General features: G+C 43.8%; 1 protein-coding gene across 1 annotated transcript in view; it reads left to right on the forward strand.

Annotated features, from left to right (window-relative positions):
- TTLL12 (tubulin tyrosine ligase like 12) overlaps window positions 1-19,371 on the forward strand; it is a 58,189-nt gene that overhangs the window by 7,531 nt on the left and 31,287 nt on the right. The window contains exon 2 of the mRNA XM_074936823.1: window positions 9,538-9,713. Coding sequence (XP_074792924.1) covers window positions 9,538-9,713 — 176 coding nt within the window. The remainder of the gene's footprint in view (window positions 1-9,537; window positions 9,714-19,371) is intronic.

Consider the following 19,371-nt stretch of genomic DNA (forward strand, 5'->3'; position numbering starts at 1 on the left):
TTTTATTATTTAAAAAAAAAAAAATTCTTCTTTAAGGACCTGATTGATTTTAGCATCCTAAAGACAAAGGGTCTGGTTTGTACTTACTTTAAAGACAATTGGTTCATATATTATTCTCAAGCCTTCCCAGAGAAGGGAGTGAAAGGGTTTGGGGGGATATTTTGGGGGAATAGGGACTCCAAGTAATCCTTTCCTGAATTTTTGTGTAAATCACTTGGTGGTGGCAGCAGTACCGTCCAAGAACAAGGAAAGGAATTTGTGCCTTGGGGAAGTTTTTAACCTCAGCTGGTAGAATATAAGCTTAGGGGGTCTTTCATGCAGGTCCCCACATCTGTACCTCAGAGTGGGGAGGGAACCCTGGAAATAAACTAGCCATCAACAAGTTTAGGCTTGAAATTAGATGATGGTTTCTAACTGTCCGAGGAGTGAAGTTCTGGAACAGCCTTCCAAGGAGAATAGTCAAGGCAAAAAAACTTAACTTGTCTGAGGGCTGAGCTTGATAAGTTTATGGAGGGGAGGATGGTATGATTGCCTACAATAGCATTTGGCCTATCTGCGACTGCTAGTAGCAAATATATCTGTTGGCCAAAGAGGGGACACTAGATGGAAGGGCTCTGAGTTACTGCAGTGAATTCTTTCCCAGGTGTTTGGATGGTGGGATTTGCTGACATCCTCAATGTCCAAATGATCACCATATCTGGGATCGGGAAGGAATTTTCCCCCAGCTCATATTGGCAGAGACCCTGGAATATTTTTATTATTTTTTTTTTTTTTTGCCTTCCTGGCATTGGCCACTATCGGAAGACAGAATACTGAACTAGATGGACCATTGGTCTGACCTCGTATGGCCATTCTTATGTTCTCTGCAGCATGGGGCACATGTCCTTTGCTGGTTTTAACTGGAGTAAGTGGTGGATTCTCTGTAACTTTAACTCATGATTAGAGGACTTCCATATCTCAGCCAGAGGTTATGCATCTATTACAGGATTAGGTGGGTCAAGTTCTGTGGCCTGTGATGTGCAGGAGGCCAGACTAGGTAATCAGGATGGTCTCTGCTGGCCTTAAAGTCTGTGAGGGATAGGAACTTTTTTCTTTTTTCAATGCAAAAAGCTTAGATTTTTGTGGCAGACTTCAGTGGCCAAAGGTGTGCAAGGGTTGGCTTCCGTGGCATTATCCATTGCCACAGAATCTCGGTTACATGGGGCCTCAACTATGCAAGAACCTAAATGTTTATATTGCTTAATGTACCCTGGGGTTATTTTCCTTTTTTCTATTTAAGAAACAAAATAGAACATTAACAGCTTCTATTAATTGTAGAACAAAAAGCAGATGTAAAATTAACTGTGAGTGGGTTGGTGATAGCAAGTGATGAGGGATAATATTGCGGCGGGGAAATGGATGGATCCCTTAACTGTTCACTTCCAGGCATCTTAATATCTTGTAATTTTTAAAAAATATGTAAAGAAAGTTGTTTTGGGTGTTAGCTGGTTTCATTCTTAATTCACAACGAGTTTACAGTGTGTGAGTTTATTGAGCTGGGGAGTAAGCTAGTGAGCAGATCAGGAAAACGCTGGTCTAAGGAAAACTGCAGCAGGAGGAACAAAGCTTTAGTTAAGTGTGAAATGTAATCCCTTCTCAGTTACTGTTCCCAGGTAACACAGTGAACTACAAAATATTGGCCTATACATAAACACACAAAGTTGGTATGTTGGGGGTTTCTGTTCTTTTATTAATACTGGTCAAACAAGGTTACAACCTCTTGCTAAACAACTGTATTTTCCATCGCTATCCAAACTCCAACAGTGATTATCTGCATTAAAGGGAAACTGAAATTACTAGCTCTCTGGTCCTGGTGTCCACTGGAATGTGTAACAGCAAATATATTCCTAATTAAAATCAGTAATATTGCTTTAAAAACTCTAGTCGTCTTTATTCCAGTACTGTGTATATAAATTCTAGCCAACACATCACTAACACCCTATCCCTCAACCCTACCCCAAGCAGAGTTCTGACCCCATAAAGCGGAAGTGCTGGAGACTCCATGAAATCCATTAGGGACTTTGCTGTTCCTATTGATTTTTGCATGGACGGTGCTCAGATACTCCAGTGACGGGCTATACTATAAAACCCTTAAATATTTTTCCATCTTCATCTTCCCATCTTTCCTCCATAGCAGCCCACCCACTATTCCTTCTCCTGTAAACTTGATGCTACAGCAGGTTACCCTAGAATGTAGAAGTATGGTTCCTGACTAGTTTTGCTTCACAGATGCTTAGTTGATTTTCCACAGTTCTCCTGCTAGGAGGATTAATAAAAATAATTATCTTGAAGCAACACTGGTTTGTGAGGTGCAGAGAAAAACTGATTACTTAAAGTGAATTCGCTCAGGTAGGAAGCTGTTAGTGCTTAGAATTAGTGAGACTTTTAGGGGCTTGGTATTGTTTCCAGACTTTGACATGTTAAACCAATAATTCTTCAGTTTTTTCCACATTTTTTTTTTTCTCAATCAGATTAGCTTTGTGCAAGTAATTCTAATGCCTTCTTAAACAATGTGGAGAGAACTAACGATCTGCCTGATCCTGTCTGGTCATATTGTGGACCTAAGTGGCTTAGAGAAGTAGCAGCTTTTGTACTAAGCTTCTGTCCGATTTGAAATCTCTTATGTTTTTTCTTTTTAAAAGTATATGTTGGACTTGGAAACTATAAAAGCAGATATATTTGAGACATTTCATGGTTGTGCAACAGACATACAAGTTCACATCAGCTAAGACTTATCTCGTAACCTATGTAATTAGTCTAGACTCTAGATCATGATCCTGCAGCTGTGATAGGAAGGATTGAAAACAAATCCCAGAGAAACTCTGACGATAGTAATAGAGGTAAGTGCATAGAAATTAACTAGCAGCACTGCATGAAATCATTCTGAATGCCCAAGGGTGAGTAAACTTGTGCATTTCATCGTTAGCCTACAATGTAAAATGCATTTTTCTTTAATATAACTTGTAAAAAGAAGCCAAGCTGAAAACTTTCTTACCGCTTGAGAGCTGATTGTAAAGGCAGATTTCCTCTTGGACTAAATCAGGATCCCTAATATGCATCAACACAATCAAGAGCCTAGGGAACAAATTGCATTGATTGGTCTTGTATCCTATACCCAAACAGTTTAAGGCTAGGTTCTTGCCAGATTTAAATCTGTTGGGTTTAGTGAAGTTAAACCACAAGTGAATTTGGCCCTGTATTTTCAGCTTCTAAAAAGAGTTTCTGTGACATGGGTAAACAAAGGGACAGAACTACTAATGACTGTGGAACAAAAACTTCCTGTCTCTGGCCATGTCCACACTAAAAACTTTGGTCAACGCAAGTTACTTTGGCTTAAAGTCAGAGCAGTTAATGTAGTGCTTGCGTGTGCATGCACTTGGCTCCTTTTGTCGGTGTTGTGCATAATCCTCAAGAGTGCTTGCATCAATGCACAGTGCAGTGCACCATGGGTAGATATCCCACTGTCCAACCTGCCATTGTACAATGCACTGTCTTTTGGGAAGTTTTGGCAATGCATGGTGGGACAAACGAGTAGCGCAGCCATGACTGGGAGCCAGGGGTCAACTTCTAAGCACGCAGCTGCCTCCATCCCATACTGTCATTTATATTCCATAACTTTTGCACCTTTTTTAAAAAAAAAATCCGATGAACGTATGCAGCCCTCCTCGTTGGCCACCATCTCTGACAGAGGCACGGAGCCTGCACGGCTTTGCACTCTTCTCGTAAGCTTTTCAAGCACAGGATGCACAATCCTGCTGTATTTGCTGAGCCAAGAAGAACCAAATCAGCGTGGAACACAGTAAGAACCAATTCAAGGTGGCTGGTGGTGGTCATGGAGAAGTTGCAGATGGTGGAGCTCTGCTTCTGGGCCCAAGAAACGAGCACTGACTGGAGGGATCGCATTGTGCTGCAGGCTTGGGAGGACGAGCAGTAGCTGCAGAACTTTCAGATGTGCAAGGCCACGTTCCTGGAGCTGTGTGCCGAGCTCACCCCGGCCTTCTGGTGCAGGGACATCAAAATGAGAGACGCGCTCACAGTGGAGAAGTGAGTGGCGATAGCACTGTGGAAACTTGCAATGCCAGATTGCTCCCAGTCAGTGGGAAATCATTTTGAAGTTGAAAAATTCACTGGGGGGGGGCATTGTCATGGAGTTGTGCAGGGCTATTAATCGTCTCCCGCTGTCTAGAGATGTGATTCTCGCAATATGCAGGCCCGAGTGGATGGATTTGCAGAAGTGGGGTTCTGAAGTGTGGTGGGGCAATAGATGGTACACATCTCTATTTTGGTCCCAGATGACCTTGCTACAAAGTACATCAACAGAAGGGGCTACTTTTCTGTGGTTATGGAGGCATTGATGGATTACTGGGCACACTTCACTGACATCAATGTGGGCTGGTAAGAGAAGGTGGGTGACGCTCGCCTCTTTAAGAACACAGGACTGTTCAGAAAGCTTCAAGCAGGGGCTTTCTTTCCCAACCAGCAGATTACCATTGGTGGTGATCAAATGCCAGTAATGATCCTGGGAGACCCAGCCTTAGAATCATAGAATCATAGAATCATAGAATATCAGGGTTGGAAGGGACCCCAGAAGGTCATCTAGTCCAACCCCCTGCTCGAAGCAGGACCAATTCCCAGTTAAATCATCCCAGCCAGGGCTTTGTCAAGCCTGACCTTAAAAACCTCTAAGGAAGGAGATTCTACCACCTCCCTAGGTAACGCATTCCAGTGTTTCACCACCCTCTTAGTGAAAAAGTTTTTCCTAATATCCAATCTAAACCTCCCCCATTGCAACTTGAGACCATTACTCCTCGTTCTGTCATCTGCTACCATTGAGAACAGTCTAGAGCCATCCTCTTTGGAACCCCCTTTCAGGTAGTTGAAAGCAGCTATCAAATCCCCCCTCATTCTTCTCTTCTGCAGACTAAACAATCCCAGCTCCCTCAGCCTCTCCTCATAAGTCATGTGCTCTAGACCCCTAATCATTTTTGTTGCCCTTCGCTGGACTCTCTCCAATTTATCCACATCCTTCTTGTAGTGTGGGGCCCAAAACTGGACACAGTACTCCAGATGAGGCCTCACCAGTGTCGAATAGAGGGGAACGATCACATCCCTCGATCTGCTGGCTATGCCCCTACTTATACATCCCAAAATGCCATTGGCCTTCTTGGCAACAAGGGCACACTGTTGACTCATATCCAGCTTCTCGTCCACTGTCACCCCTAGGTCCTTTTCCGCAGAACTGCTGCCTAGCCATTCGGTCCCTAGTCTGTAGCGGAGCCTTCCCATGGCTCGTGAGGCCATATACTGGCCACCTCGACAGCGCCAAAGAAAGATTCAGCTACCTGCTCAGCAGGTGCAGAATGACAGTTGAATGCGCTTTTGGTAGATCGATGGGATGCTGATGTTTATATACTCACAAGATTAGATCTCAGTGGGGAGAAACATCCCAATGGTTGTAGTCCCCTGCTGTGTCCTGCATAATATCTGTGAAGCAAAGGCGGAAAAATTGCTGCCGGTGTGGAGGGCGGAGGTGGAGCAGGTGTCTGCTGAGTTTGAACAGGTTGACGCAAAAGCTATTAGAAAAGCTCGATGCAGATCTACGTAGACCAGGGAGGCATTGAAAGAGAACTTTAACAGTGAACCACAGTAATGCATTGTGGCATACTGTGCTCAACCTGGCCTGGCTGCTTGGGGGCCTGTTAAGAGTTGTGTGGTGCTTGGTGTATATCTGGGAATATAACACTGTCTGTCCACCTATTAATTTTGCAGTGTTTGCTGTACACTTATGATTATTTTACTGTCCCTGATTGTATGAGTTGTTACACTGTAACAAGTGTTCTTTCAGAACTGCTAGGCACTCTGCAGCATATATTGTAAACTAATAAAGAAGTATTTATTTTAAAAAATATAATTTTATTCAGTAACTGGCATACCCAGGGTACAGTCTGGACTGTTGAACAGCTATGTCTCCTCAGCTCTCTAACCCGGGGTGCCTCTTGCACTGCTTTGCTATGAGAACTTCCACTTCTGGTCTGCACACACAGCCTCCAGCATGTAAGTTACTCCCAGTTATAGTGTGTGAGTGCTGTAGCCAGCTGCTCTTGAATTACACTGCAGAGCAAAGTCCCAGTCCCAGACTTTCCCCAGAAATGTATGTCTTGTACTGCCCAGCTCTATCCTGGACAATACAAGCTCATATAAAGTCCATTATTTTATTAATGGAAAATGAGATGCACAAATCATGTTATTCCAGATGGAGTTTCCCAAACACTTCAATTCAGACACATTGGTTTAGATCAAACAAGTTTACTTGTATTCATTTAAAAAAACTCTATCCTTTTGTACCTAATAATGAGGCATAAAAGTCAGAATTGGTTACACGAAAAATAAAACTCAACTAATGCCTCACTTAACAAACTAGAATAAATTCAAAGCCAAGTCTCTCTCTGTGTTTCAGCAGCTCTACTGGTTGAACTTCTTTCAGTCAGGATCCCTCCCCCAGTGCAATGCTGCTGCCTTTGTTCTTCAGGTCTCATGGATGCTGTAGGTAGAGAGAAAGGAAGGAATGACTTGGGGCGTCTGTCCTCCATTCTTACAGTTTTGTCCCTTGTTCGAGAAGCATCTCCAGCTGAGGTTCAAGAGATAAAACGTCCATGTGGACGAGAACACCAAGCTCTTTCTTTTTAATATATAGAGTTTTTTTTTTTTTTTTAAATCTATGTCCCTTTTCTTGCCAGTGAATGCCCCCTTAAGCATGTATTGGTCCATTTGACTTGCTTATGCCTGGCTGAGGCATCAGCTTGTCTTTTGTCTCTGAAGAATTGGTTTGGCCACTCCCCAGACTCAGTATATGTCTTAGTAACACGATACAGTGGAATCTGATAACTTACAATGTTGCCCCACACATTTTAACAGGACAGTATTGACCAGTGAGTTATGAGTTTTCAAATGATACCTCAAAGGCATACTTGTACAAAGATTATCATAATAGTATGCATGGGCTGAATACATGGATACAGACCATCACAGCAATAAAACCAGTACAAAGAAAAATCTGTGCAACTTAAAAGCAAAAAAAAAAAAAAAAAAACTTAATGGAACAGACTTTAAGAAGGGGAAAGAACTTTCATGTCCATTTTACCTACACATACACTGACCTGTGAGAGCCATGGTTGCTGTATGTGAAGCTGTGATGGTCCTTAATGCTCCCCAGGCTGGAGTGGGAGTGGTAGAGGTAGGGATATGACTCCTGATGCCAGGTGGAGTATTGAGGGTAGGTGTAAGGAGGTGCCGTAATGGAGTTCACCATTTACTGCAAAGGGAGGCAAGCCCATGATTGTTGAACCTGTAGGTCCAGAAGAGTTCGTAGCATCCATGTTCGCTGCTGCTGAAGCCCATTTGTGTCCTGGTGCATCTCCCTCTCCTTTTCCTGCTGGGACCCCCAGGCCTTTCTCCTGTCTCCTTTCTTCCTTTCTCCAGGCTATCTGGAGGTTAGGTTCATCCTCCAGGTCCTGTGCTAACAGTCTGATGCAGCACTGTCTTGCAGTATCTCATTGAACATGTCATCCTGAAGCCTCTTCATTCTCCTCCTTATCTGGCTCAGGCGTTCCATGGGTGTGAAGGGAAAGACCCTCAAGGCCGCAATGGCAGCAGCTGCAGATAAAACATTGTCAGTGGAATGCTATGGAAAGCAAAACTTAAGATTCAGAACTCCCTTCCTTGGCTCCCACAAAGTTTTAAACAAGACATGCTCATTGACATGTCTGCTTTGGAGTGCTTGTGTATGGCACCCTCACAGCTCCAGCCATGGTGAGTACAGCCCACCAAGGGTGAGGGAAATGAGGGAATTTCTCGGTTGTATGAAACTATAAGTCTAGGGCAATAGCACTGAATATTGGCACCCTTTTCCACAGTGGGGGTGATTTTAGCTGATGTCCCTCTCCAGAGGGAAACAAAGGCACAAGAGAGTACAGCTGCTGCTGATGTCCCAAAGCCACCCGGGCCCATGTGCTGCTAGCCTTCGTACTGCAATGGTGCCTGCTGAAGTTATCGCTGACTGAAGTTATCGTATACAGAAAGTGTCCTGCTGTGGAGGAAGAAATAAGGCAGCCCTCCCTAGAAACCTTTGGGGGAGGTTTAGCAGTGTGCATCCATGAAAATTGCATCAAGATATCTCAGGAGGATTCAAGGGATATAAACAAACTGCTCCCCATGGTGTCCCCCCACCCTCCTGCCCATCTCTACAGGGAATGAAAAGCAGATAACTGTGCTACCTCTCTTTGTTGTATCACTTCCTCTTCTGGTACGAGAAAATTAATGTAAGTCGATAGCTGTGTCCTGTCAAGTTGGGATTGCCATCACTTTAATGGGAAATAAATTTACACGCTTATCCGAGGTTCCTTCCTCTGGAGTGGGCTCGCTGATGCTTGACTAGACTGCAGTGGAGTCTCAAACAGATCCTGGTTCATGACCTAGCTGGATCACCCAGTTGCATGTCCCCCATCCTCCTCCTTGTGCTCATTGTTCACACCAGGGGCCTGTGACCTGGGCTTCCTGGAGTGGTCTGTCGGATGGTAGTGGGGTCTCCACAAAATATGGCATACAGCTCTTTGTAAAAGCAGCTGGTCTGCAGCTCAGCATCAGATTGACTGTTGGCCTTCCTGGCCTTCTGATACACCTGGTGCAATTCCTTTGCTTTCATGTGGCACTGCTGCTCGTGCCTGTCATACCCCTTTCTCCTGCATTCCCCTGTGCAATCTGCTCATAGATGTCCATGCTGGTCAGTAGCTGTTTGCACAGCCTCTTCTCCCCACAGACCCAGGAGATCCAATATCTCCTGTCTGCTCCACGCTGGAGTGCATTGGGAACATGGAGCTGGCACAGTCAGCTGGGCAGTTGCACACAACAATGGAGATCTGCTAGTTGTGGTCGTCAAGCTGGACAATCGAGGAAAAGGCAAGGGTCTTTAAAGGGGAGTGCAGTCTTCTGATTTCCATGACTCCTTGGGCAGTGGCGTTCACAACCGTAACTGGAACACTCAGCGCTTGCATTGTGGGACAGCTGCTAGAGGGCTGACATAAGTAATGAAGTGTCTATCCTGAGGTCAGTGCAGCACAAGTACATCGACCATGGCTCAATGCTGGTTGGAGAGATGGTGTTACTGTAATGGGGCAGTTACATCGGTGGGAGGCATGCACAGTTATGTTGACGCAAAGCTGCTTACGTTGACCTAACTTTGTAGTGTAGACCAGGCCAATGTAAATGAAGGAATCTTTTTAATAACCGCCCCCAGCTCCCCCAAAGTGGGAAAGAATAAGTTGTGCTATAGACTTTCCACCTCTTCTTTTCCAAACGCAAAATGTTTATTGAATCACAGGCCAAACTTGACTAGCCAGAACCTCTAAACGTTGGACTATGTATGTCAGGTAACTCCAGGATAGATTGTAGTGCTACCACTTCAACTGAATGCTTCTGGTTATATGGTGCTTTCATTCTTAGGTGTTTGATGCTGGTGAGTTTTTTGGAATAATGCAAGTAGAGGAGGTGGAGGAGGAAGAAGATGATAATGAAGAAATTGAAGGCGAATTGAAAAAGAAACCAAATCCTGGAAACGAACTCTGTTACAAAGTTATCGTAACGAATGAGAATGGGCTACAAGCAGCAAATCCCAATAGGTAGGTTCTAGTCTTCGGATTTATGCCAAATCTCCTTATTTGAATAACCTTCACTCCTGAAGTGATTGAGTATGTGTCACTTGTTCTGAAACTTGTTGGTTTAACTGCCTTCCCATAATTATTCTTTACTGAAAAATTTAATTCTCAGAAAGATGAACTATCTGCATCTTGTAAAATGAGCCTCACAAATGGTTTGATTGGGTGATCCTAGACACCCCTGTATTCATACCTTACACACTACTTGAATGATATCTGGACAATATAAGCCTTGTGAGGTATCCTTTAATAACCCACTGGTCAGTAACATCACTGTGAAATGTATGTGAGAATGCTATATGTGTGGAATTATATATAGTCACGGATATTACACTTTAAAGTCTGTGACCAAAAGATGTTTAAACCAGGGATGTCAGGAGGAGTTGATAAATAACCTCTTCCCTTTTTTTGGAGAAATCCTAACATCTCGCGCCAGGGTGTGGCCAAATTCGGTGTGCTATTCATCTGTATCAAAGATTGCAGAAAGAAACCATTGCATTGTAAAAATCATCAGTGGGGGGTGGGGGAGACAGCATGAAGTCTACACCAGACCGCATGGTGCCCACACCCAGCAGGGACAGGCAACTTCATCTTGGGATGCATTTCAAAGGTTTACTGGACTGTACGCAGAGGGGAACAAATCCTTACGTTATCCTTCACCCGAGGAGACCAGGAAAGCCAGCCCCTTGGACTGTGTGAGGATCCTGGCTAAGAGCTAGTCAGCTGTTGCTTGAAAAGGAAGATGGTGAAGAAACTACCTCGAACAAAGACTGTAACTTATTAATGTAGGTCTTAGCTATTGGAAAAAGCATTTTTACTTGTTTGTAACCCTTTCTGTCTTAACTCCTTATACTTGGTATCACTGAAACCTATGACTTCTTGTTTAATAAGCTTGTCTAACTTTTAATATAAACTAATTCAATACTGTGATTGAAATAAGTGTTTGTCAACCCCCAATTAAATTAATGAGCTGAAGTGTATTGAGTCTTTAAAGGAGCAACAAACTTCATATCTTCTGGGAATGTGCAGTGATGGGGCTATGCACAGCAGAGACACATCTCTGTGGAGCTCGGGAGCTGGAATTCAGTGACTGTTACTGTGAACCTAGGAAAGGTTAAGACTGGTAGTCTGGAGGAATTTTCTAGTGAGGAAGACTGGTGTGGCAGGGAGGTGACACACAGCTCACTCTTGCTGAGGCAGCGAGGTAGCACTGTGTCCCAAAGCTCTGGGTGTTACAGGTTGCAAGGATCACTGTTGTCTCTCTTTAGAATGCAGGAGGGCATGATCAGAAATCAGTATTTACAAACTGGGGAGCAGAGACTACTGGATAGCTAGTTGGTGGTCTCTGTTCTGTTATGAATAGCAGACAGTTGTCCATGATTAGTTACAGTTGCCTTAACAGCAGTTTCATCATTAGAGCCCTGCAAATCCACGGATATCCATTTTATATCTGTGGATAGCTGCAAATGTGGATATCTGTGGGCCATTTTTGCAGCTCGTGGATTGAATATGGATGCAAATTTTGTATCGCGCAGGTCTCTAAATATAGGATCTCAAAGGCTATATTTCCCCCATGCTGACTTACGCTGCAGAAGCAGCAGCCTTTCTCTCCAATGGACCTGATAAGGCAATGAAGTCTAGAGAGGTTTCCTAAATTGCTTGGCTGCTTAAAACGCCTCGATAGGAGCATGGGGGCTTTTGCTGCCTGTCTTGAGCTATCACCTCCCCTTTCCCTGGATAGGGAGGGGAAGAGGGAATGTAGGATCTCTAAGGTGGGGAAGCAGCCTAAACTTGCCAAGGCAGCCCCCCAGCAAAGCATATATTTAATTCTGTTGCCTATTTATTTCTTTAAGTAGCCTGTTGCTTGTTTGGGGGCTTTGGAGGGGGGAAGCTTCTGCTTTAGCATTGGCTTCTTTGTGTATGTAATTGCCCATTCATTTAAATTAAGTAGCCTGTAGCTTTGTCATTGAAGTGTGTGGCTTGTTTTTGTCTTGGTGATTGGCAGTGGGCAGTGCCTCCGAAATGAGATTGGCTTGGTTTGGGCTTGCTGTGAAAAGGCAGTGCAGTTGTTGTAGACCTGGGAGCATATGCGCTTCAGACAACTGCTTCCCTGCCTTTTTAGATCTCTACTTCCAGAAGAGGTGGAAGTACAGCCAATGTGGAGTAATGAGAGGTTTGTATCTCAACAAAGCTCTGCAACTGGGAACATACAACCTAGAAACCCAAACTGGACAGTCTCTACGTAAAAGAATAAATGGACACAAATCAGACGTCAAGAATTATAACATTCAAAAACCATTCAATCTCTCTGGTCACTCAATTACAGACCTAAAAGTGGCAATTCTTCAACAAAAAAAACTTCAAAAACAGACTCCGAGAGACTGCTGAATTGGAATTAATTTGCAAACTGGACACCATTAAATTAAGCTTGAATAAAGACTGGGAGTGGATGCGTCATTACACAAAGGAAAACTATTTCCTCGTGTTTATTTTCCCCCTAGTGTTCCTCACACGTTCTTGTCAACTGCTGGAAATGGCCCACCTTGATTACCACAACAAAAGGTTTTTGGTTTTGGTTGTTTGTTTGTTTTTTTTTTCTCTCTCCTCCTGGTAATAGCTCACCTTACCTGATCACTCTCGTTACAGTGTGTATGGTAACACCCATTATTTCATGTTCTCTGTGTATATAAAATCTTCCCACTGTATTTTCCATTGCATGCATCCAATGAAGTGAGCTGTAGCTCACGAAAGCTGATGCTCAAATAAATTTGTTAGTCTCGAAGGTGCCACAAGCACTCCTTGTCTTTTTGCGGATACAGACTATCACAGCTGCTACTCTGAAACCTGTCCTTATGCAAGGCACTGAATTTAGCCTTATGGAGTGGAAATCCATCAACTTAATGAAAAAAACTCATACAGATACAGACAGACATCATCTTCCTTTCCAAATGCAAACAGGTGGACATCATACCAAAAGGACTGAAGGTAAAAAGTCCATTACAATCTACATACCATATAGATTATGCTGACAGCTTGTGCCACACACACTCAAAGAAACTGCGGAACCGCCTGATCAACATTCTATACAGCAAATGGGAAAGATTAAGAATGAGCTCTCAAAACTGGATACTCTCAAAAAAACCAACCCTCCACACAAACTTTCTCGTGGCTGGACTTTACCAAAATTAGACAAGCCATTTACAACACACGCTTTGCTTCCCTACAAAAGAAAAAGGACACTAAACTACAACATGCCACAAGGGGCCACAACAGTGGTTCCCTTAACCCACCCAGCAATATTGTTAATCTATCCAGCTATACTCTTAGGACAGACGCTTCTGCTGGGCTATCTCAGGGCCTCTCCTTCTGCCCCCCTACCCCCACAAACATGATACAGTTCTGTGGTAACCTAGAATCCTATTTTCAACATCTCCGACTCAAGGAATATTTCCAACACACCTCTGAACAGCATACTAATCCATAGAGACCTTCCTACCAACACTACAAAAAGAAGGATTCTGGGTGGACTCCTCCTGAAGGTCGAAACAACAGACTGGACTTCTACATAGAGTGCTTCCGCCGACATGTACGGGCTGAAATTGTGGAAAAGCAGCATCACGTGCCCCATAACCTCAGCCGTGCAGAACACAATGCCATCCACAGCCTCAGAAACAACTCTGACATCATAATCAAAAAGGCTGACAAAGGAGGTGCTGTCGTCGTCATGAATAGGTTGGAATATGAACAAGAGGCTGCTAGGCAGCTCTCCAACACCACATTCTACAAGCCATTACCCTCTGATCCCACTGAGGGTTACCAAAAAAAACTACACCATCTGCTCAAGCAACTCCCTGAAAAAAGTACAAGAACAAATCTGCACAGACACACCCCTAGAACCCAAGCAGGGCTATTCTGCCTGCTACCCAAGATCCATAAATCTGGAAATCCTGGATGCCCCATCATCTCAGGTATTGGCATACTGACAGCAGGATTGTCTGGCTATGTAGACTCTCTCCTCAGGCCCTACGCTACCAACACTCCTAGCTATCTTCGAGACACCACTGACTTCCTGAGGAAACTACAATCCATCAATGATCTTCCTGAAAACACCATCCTAACCACTATGGATGTAGAAGCCCTCTACACCAACATTCCACACAAAGATGGACTACAAGCTGTCAAGAACAGTATCCCCGATAATGTCACGGCAAACCTGGTGGCTGACCTTTGACTTTGTCCTCACCCATAACTATTTATTTCACATTTTGGGGACAATATATACCTTCAAATCAGCAGCACTGCTATGGGTACCCGCATGGCCCCACAGTATGCCAACATTTTTATGACTGACTTAGAACAACGCTTCCTCAGCTCTCGTCCCCTAATGCCCCTACTCTACTTGCGCTACATTGATGACATCTTTGTCATCTGGACCCATGGAAAAGAAGCCCTTGAGGAATTCCACCCTGATTTCAACAATTTCCATCCCACCATCAACCTCAGCCTGGACCAGTCCACACAAGAGATCCACTTCCTGGACACTACTGTGCTAATAAGCAATGGTCACATAAACACCACCCTACACCAGAAACCTACTGACCGCTGTGCCTACCTACATGCATTCATCCAGACCACACCACACGATCCATTGTCTGCAGCCAAGCTCTACGATACAACTGCATTTGCTCCAATCCCTTAGACAGAGACAAACACCTACAAGATCTCTCTCAAGCGTTCTTACAACTACAATACCCACCTGCTGAAGTGAAGAAACAGATTGACAGAGCCAGAGGAGTACCCAGAAGTTACCTGCTACAGGAGAGGCCCAACAAAGAAAACAGAACGCCACTAGCCATCCCCTTCAGCCCCCAACTAAAACCTCTCCAGCGCATCATCAAGGATCTACAACCTATCCTGAAGGATAACCCATCACTCACAGATCTTGGGAGACAGGCCAGTCCTTGCTTACAGACAGCCCCCCAACCTGAAGCAAATACTCACCAGCAACCACACAACAGAACCACCAACCCAGGAACCTATCCTTGCAACAAAGCCTGTTGCCAACTATGTCCACATATCTATTCAGGGGACGCCATCATAGGGCCTAATCACATCAGCCACACTCTCAGAGGCTCGTTCACCTGCACATCTACCAATGTGATATATGCCATCATGTGCCAGCAATGCCCCTCTGCCATGTACATTGGCCAAACTGGACAGTCTCTACGTAAAAGAATAAATGGACACAAATCAGAAGTCAAGAATGATAACATTCAAAAACCAGTCGGAGAACACTTCAATCTCTTAGGTATGTAATCGAGTGACCAAAAAGTGGCAATTCTTCAACAAAAAACCTTCAAAAACAGACTCCAACGAGAGACTGCTGAATTGGAATTAATTTGCAAACTGGATACAGTTAACTTAGGCTTGAATAAAGACTCAGAGTGGATGGGTCATTACACAAAGTAAAACTATTTCCCCATGTTTATTCGCTACACACACACACAGTGCCTCACATGTTCTTGTCAACTGCTAGAAATGGCCCATCTTGATTATCACTGCAAAAGGTTTTTTCTCTCCTGCTGGTAATAGCTCACCTCACCTTACCTGATCACTCTTGTTAGTGTGTATGGTAACACCCATTGTTTCATGTTCTCTGTGTATATAAAATCTACCCATTGTATTTTCCACTGCATGCATCCAATGAAGTGAGCTGTAGATCACAAAAGCTTGTGCTCAAATTTGTTAGTCTCTAAGGTGCCACAAGTACTCCTTTTTTTCTTTTTGCGGATATAGACTAACACAGCTGCTACTCTGAAACCATTTAATGCAGCATCTACTCCACCACTTCTGCCTAAGGGAAATGAAATCCACTGACGAGAGATCTCCATAGTACAAGAGAGATTCAGGGCTAAGTTTAGTCCTCACACTTATGCAAATTGTCCTATGTATCGGTGAAGGCATAATTTGAGCAAGAGCTGACCCTTGAGTTGGCAGGATAGGCTCCTTTAATGATGCTTACGGGGTGCACAGCAGAATAAGTATCAAGAGGCACAGAAAGCTTATATGACTGCATGAGGCACCTTTATACAGTAACTCCTCACTTAAAGTCGTCCCAGTTAACGTTGTGTCGTTGTTACATTGCTGATTGTCAAGGTTCCTTTCCCACTCTGAACTTTCGGGTACAGATGTGGGGACCTGAATGAAAGGCCCCCTAGGCTTATTCTTACCAGCTTAGGTTAAAACCTTCCCCAGGCTACAAACTTTGCCTTGTCCTTGAACCGTATGCTGCTACCACCAAGCGTTTTAAACAAAGCATAGGGAAAGAGCCCACTTGGAGACTTCTTCCCACAAAATATCCCCCCAAGTCCTATGCCCCCTTTCCTAGGGAAGGCTTGATAATAATCCTCACCAATTGGTACAGGTGAACAGAGACCCAAGCCCTTAGATCTGAAGAACAATGAAAAATCAATCAGGTTCTTTTAAAAGAAGAATTTTAATTAAAGAAAAGGTAAAAGAATCACTTCTGTAAAATCAGGATGGTAAATACCTTACAGGGTAATCGGATTCAAAACGGAGAGAATCCCTCTAGGCAAAACCTTAAGTTACAAAAACAGGAATATACATTCCAACCAGCACAGCTTATTTTACCAGCCATTAAACAAAAGGAAGTCAAACGCATTTCTAGCTAGATTACTTATTAACTTAACAGGAGTTGTGAGGCTGCATTCCTGATCTGTTCCTGGCAAAAGCATCACACGGACACAGACCCTTTGTTTCCCCCCCCCCCCTCCAGATTTGCAAGTATCTTGTCCTCTTATTGGTCATTTTGGGTCAGGTGCCAGCGAGGTTATCTTAGCTTCTTAACCTTTTACAGGTGAAAGGGTTTTGCCTCTGGCCAGGAAGGATTTTATAGCACTGTATACAGAAAGGTGGTTACCCTTCCCTTTATATTTGACACTGATCAATTAGGGAACATGCTCATTTAAAGTTGTGCAATGCTCCCTTATAACGTCGTTTGGCAGCCGCCTGCTTTGTCCACTGCTTGCAGGAAGAGCAGCCTGTTGCAGCTAGCTGCTTGGGGCTTGGAACCAGGGCGGACCGGCAGCCCCCCCTATCAGCTCCCTACTCCCCTAAGTTCCCTGTGCGGCAGCCGCCCAGCAGGCTACCAGTTGCTGGCAGTTCAGCTGTCCCTCCCCCCCCACTGCCATGTGCTGCTCCTGCCCTCTGCCTTGGAGTTGCTCCCGGGAACCTCCTGCTTGCTGTGTGTGTGTTGGGGGGTGGGGCTAATGTCAGGGTGTCTCCCTCCCCCTGCTCCTGCACCCCGCTTACCCCATCTTCCATTGAACGGGGGGACACAAGACAGGGCTCGAACGGAGGGAGCTTCCTGTCAGCAGCTACCATTTCAGCTTGCTGATTGACGCCACTCTTAAGTACATTACCTTTTTAAGTTAATGTACTTAAAGGAGCAATTCACATCTCTCTCCCACACACAGGGTGTGTGTCTCTGTCTGCCATGCTGTCTCCCCTCCCTCCATTCGTGCTGCCTTTTAGAGTGTGAGGCTACATTAACAACAATGGGTTAACCCTTGAGGGCTCAGCCAAGTGCTAGTTCATCATTTAGCAATAAGGCGTCCCCTAGGATGTATCCCATCCTCTGACTTCACCACCTTAATCAAGCTTCACAATCATCATCGCTGTGTACCAGTATTAAATTGTTTGTTTAAAACTTATACTCTGTGTGTGTGTGTGTAATAAAATATAGTCTTTTGTCTGGTGAAAAAATTTCCCTGGAACCTAACCCTCCCTATTTACACTAATTCTTATGGGGAAATTGGATTCGCTTAACATCATTTCGCTTAAAGTTGCATTTTTCAGGAGCATAACTACAACGTTAAGCGAGGAGTTACTGTACTGTATATACTACCTTACCTCCACAGTATTCTGTATCTTATGCAATTCGCCTTGTATGCTGCACTCTGCACCATGCACTCTATGGCTTGTAACATGCAATTTGCACCCTATGTACCCCATTTATTCAGATTCAGCTAATACTGGTGAAAGTTAACTTTTCTTTTCTTCTTTTTTTAATCATGTTGACAGTTCGTCAGCTCAAATTGAAATTGTCACTGCATCACCCCTCTGCACTTCCTTGCCAGTTGCCATCAGAAAAGTTTCCACACTCTGTATTTGAAAAACCGGTGGTCAATGGAGAAAGAAATTGAAAAGAAATTAAGTGCTGATGCATAGAGTTTGAAGGGAAATGAGAGGCAAATCACCAATTTGGAATACATTCAGATGCCATTTTAATGAAAAGGGAGATACTGTGTCTGTATGTGTTGCATGTGTCACGCAAAAAAATTTGTACTTTTAGTAGCCATAAAACCAGTACTTCAAAATTATTTAAATATTTATGTTTAATGGTCTACATTATTTATGTTTAAATAATAACCTGATTCTGGTCTACATTATTTATTATTTAAACATAAATAATGTAGACCATTAAACATAAATGTAGACCAGCATCAGGATCCAGTTTGCTGAAGATATTTACCAAGCAATGTGTCAGGTGATAATGAGACATGAAGACAAGTGTGACTCAGGAATTATTGAAGTGTGTAGCAACAGATGTAAGACCTTTCAAGGTAGTCCGTGGCAAGGGCTTCCTTGCGTATTCTCAGTGTTTGATTAACATGGATGCCAGATATGGTCAGATGGATGCATGTGCACATACCATAACATTAGCCTTGCATGCTGGACTTGTGGCATAAGAAAAAAGAAAACAAATCTGAAGCTGGAGCTGAAAAACATGCTTGGCACAGTGAGTGGAGCGGGTTACCCTCGATCTGTGGATGATTACAGAAAGGTTGCATATTTGGGAGTAACTGTTCGTTACGTACAGTCACAACATGGTGGAGCGGGTGCTTTGTGTGACTCGGTTTGAGAGCAGGAAACTAAAAACTGCAGAGAACATTTGATCTGCTGTTTTTTGGGCACTCGGAAGATTTATTTTTTTATTTTATTTATATATATATATATATATAATAATACACAGCAATACCAACCCGATGGTTTTCGTTATGGCCCGGGAGCGAACGTGGTTGCAGCCGTCAAGTCCTATGTGCAAATTAGCTGCTCAGTGCACATTATAAATACCATAATTGAGCAACAGAAAGAGGAAGCACTAACCGAACTGATCCACACATGCTGAAATCTCATTACTTCAGGAGATCTGCACTTCAAAGCAGACTGTAGAAGTCTCCAAAAGGAGATATAGCAACACAATGGAACAGCAAACTACTCGTGTTTAAGACAATCGCGGTGCAGTGGAACAGCATCTATGAAATTCTGACAGAAAAGGGGGATACTCAGCTCACTGATAGCATTGACCACAAGACCTTAAGCACCTTAATAGAGTTCCTGCAGCCCTTCAAGAAACCATCGGATATGCTAGAGCAGTCATCACAGCCCAGTCTCCACGTGGTGCCCATTTGGTACAAAAGGCCAAAAACTTATCTCGATCTTTCCACCACTGATGTAGATAGTCTGTCAACTCAAACCCAGCCTTGCAATGTCTCATGGAAATGGAGCCCGTGCACAGAGTAGTGGTTTTTCTGCACCT

This window comes from Natator depressus, chromosome 1 (genome assembly GCF_965152275.1).
Source record: "Natator depressus isolate rNatDep1 chromosome 1, rNatDep2.hap1, whole genome shotgun sequence".
In the NCBI taxonomy this organism is placed as follows: Eukaryota; Metazoa; Chordata; order Testudines; family Cheloniidae; genus Natator; species Natator depressus.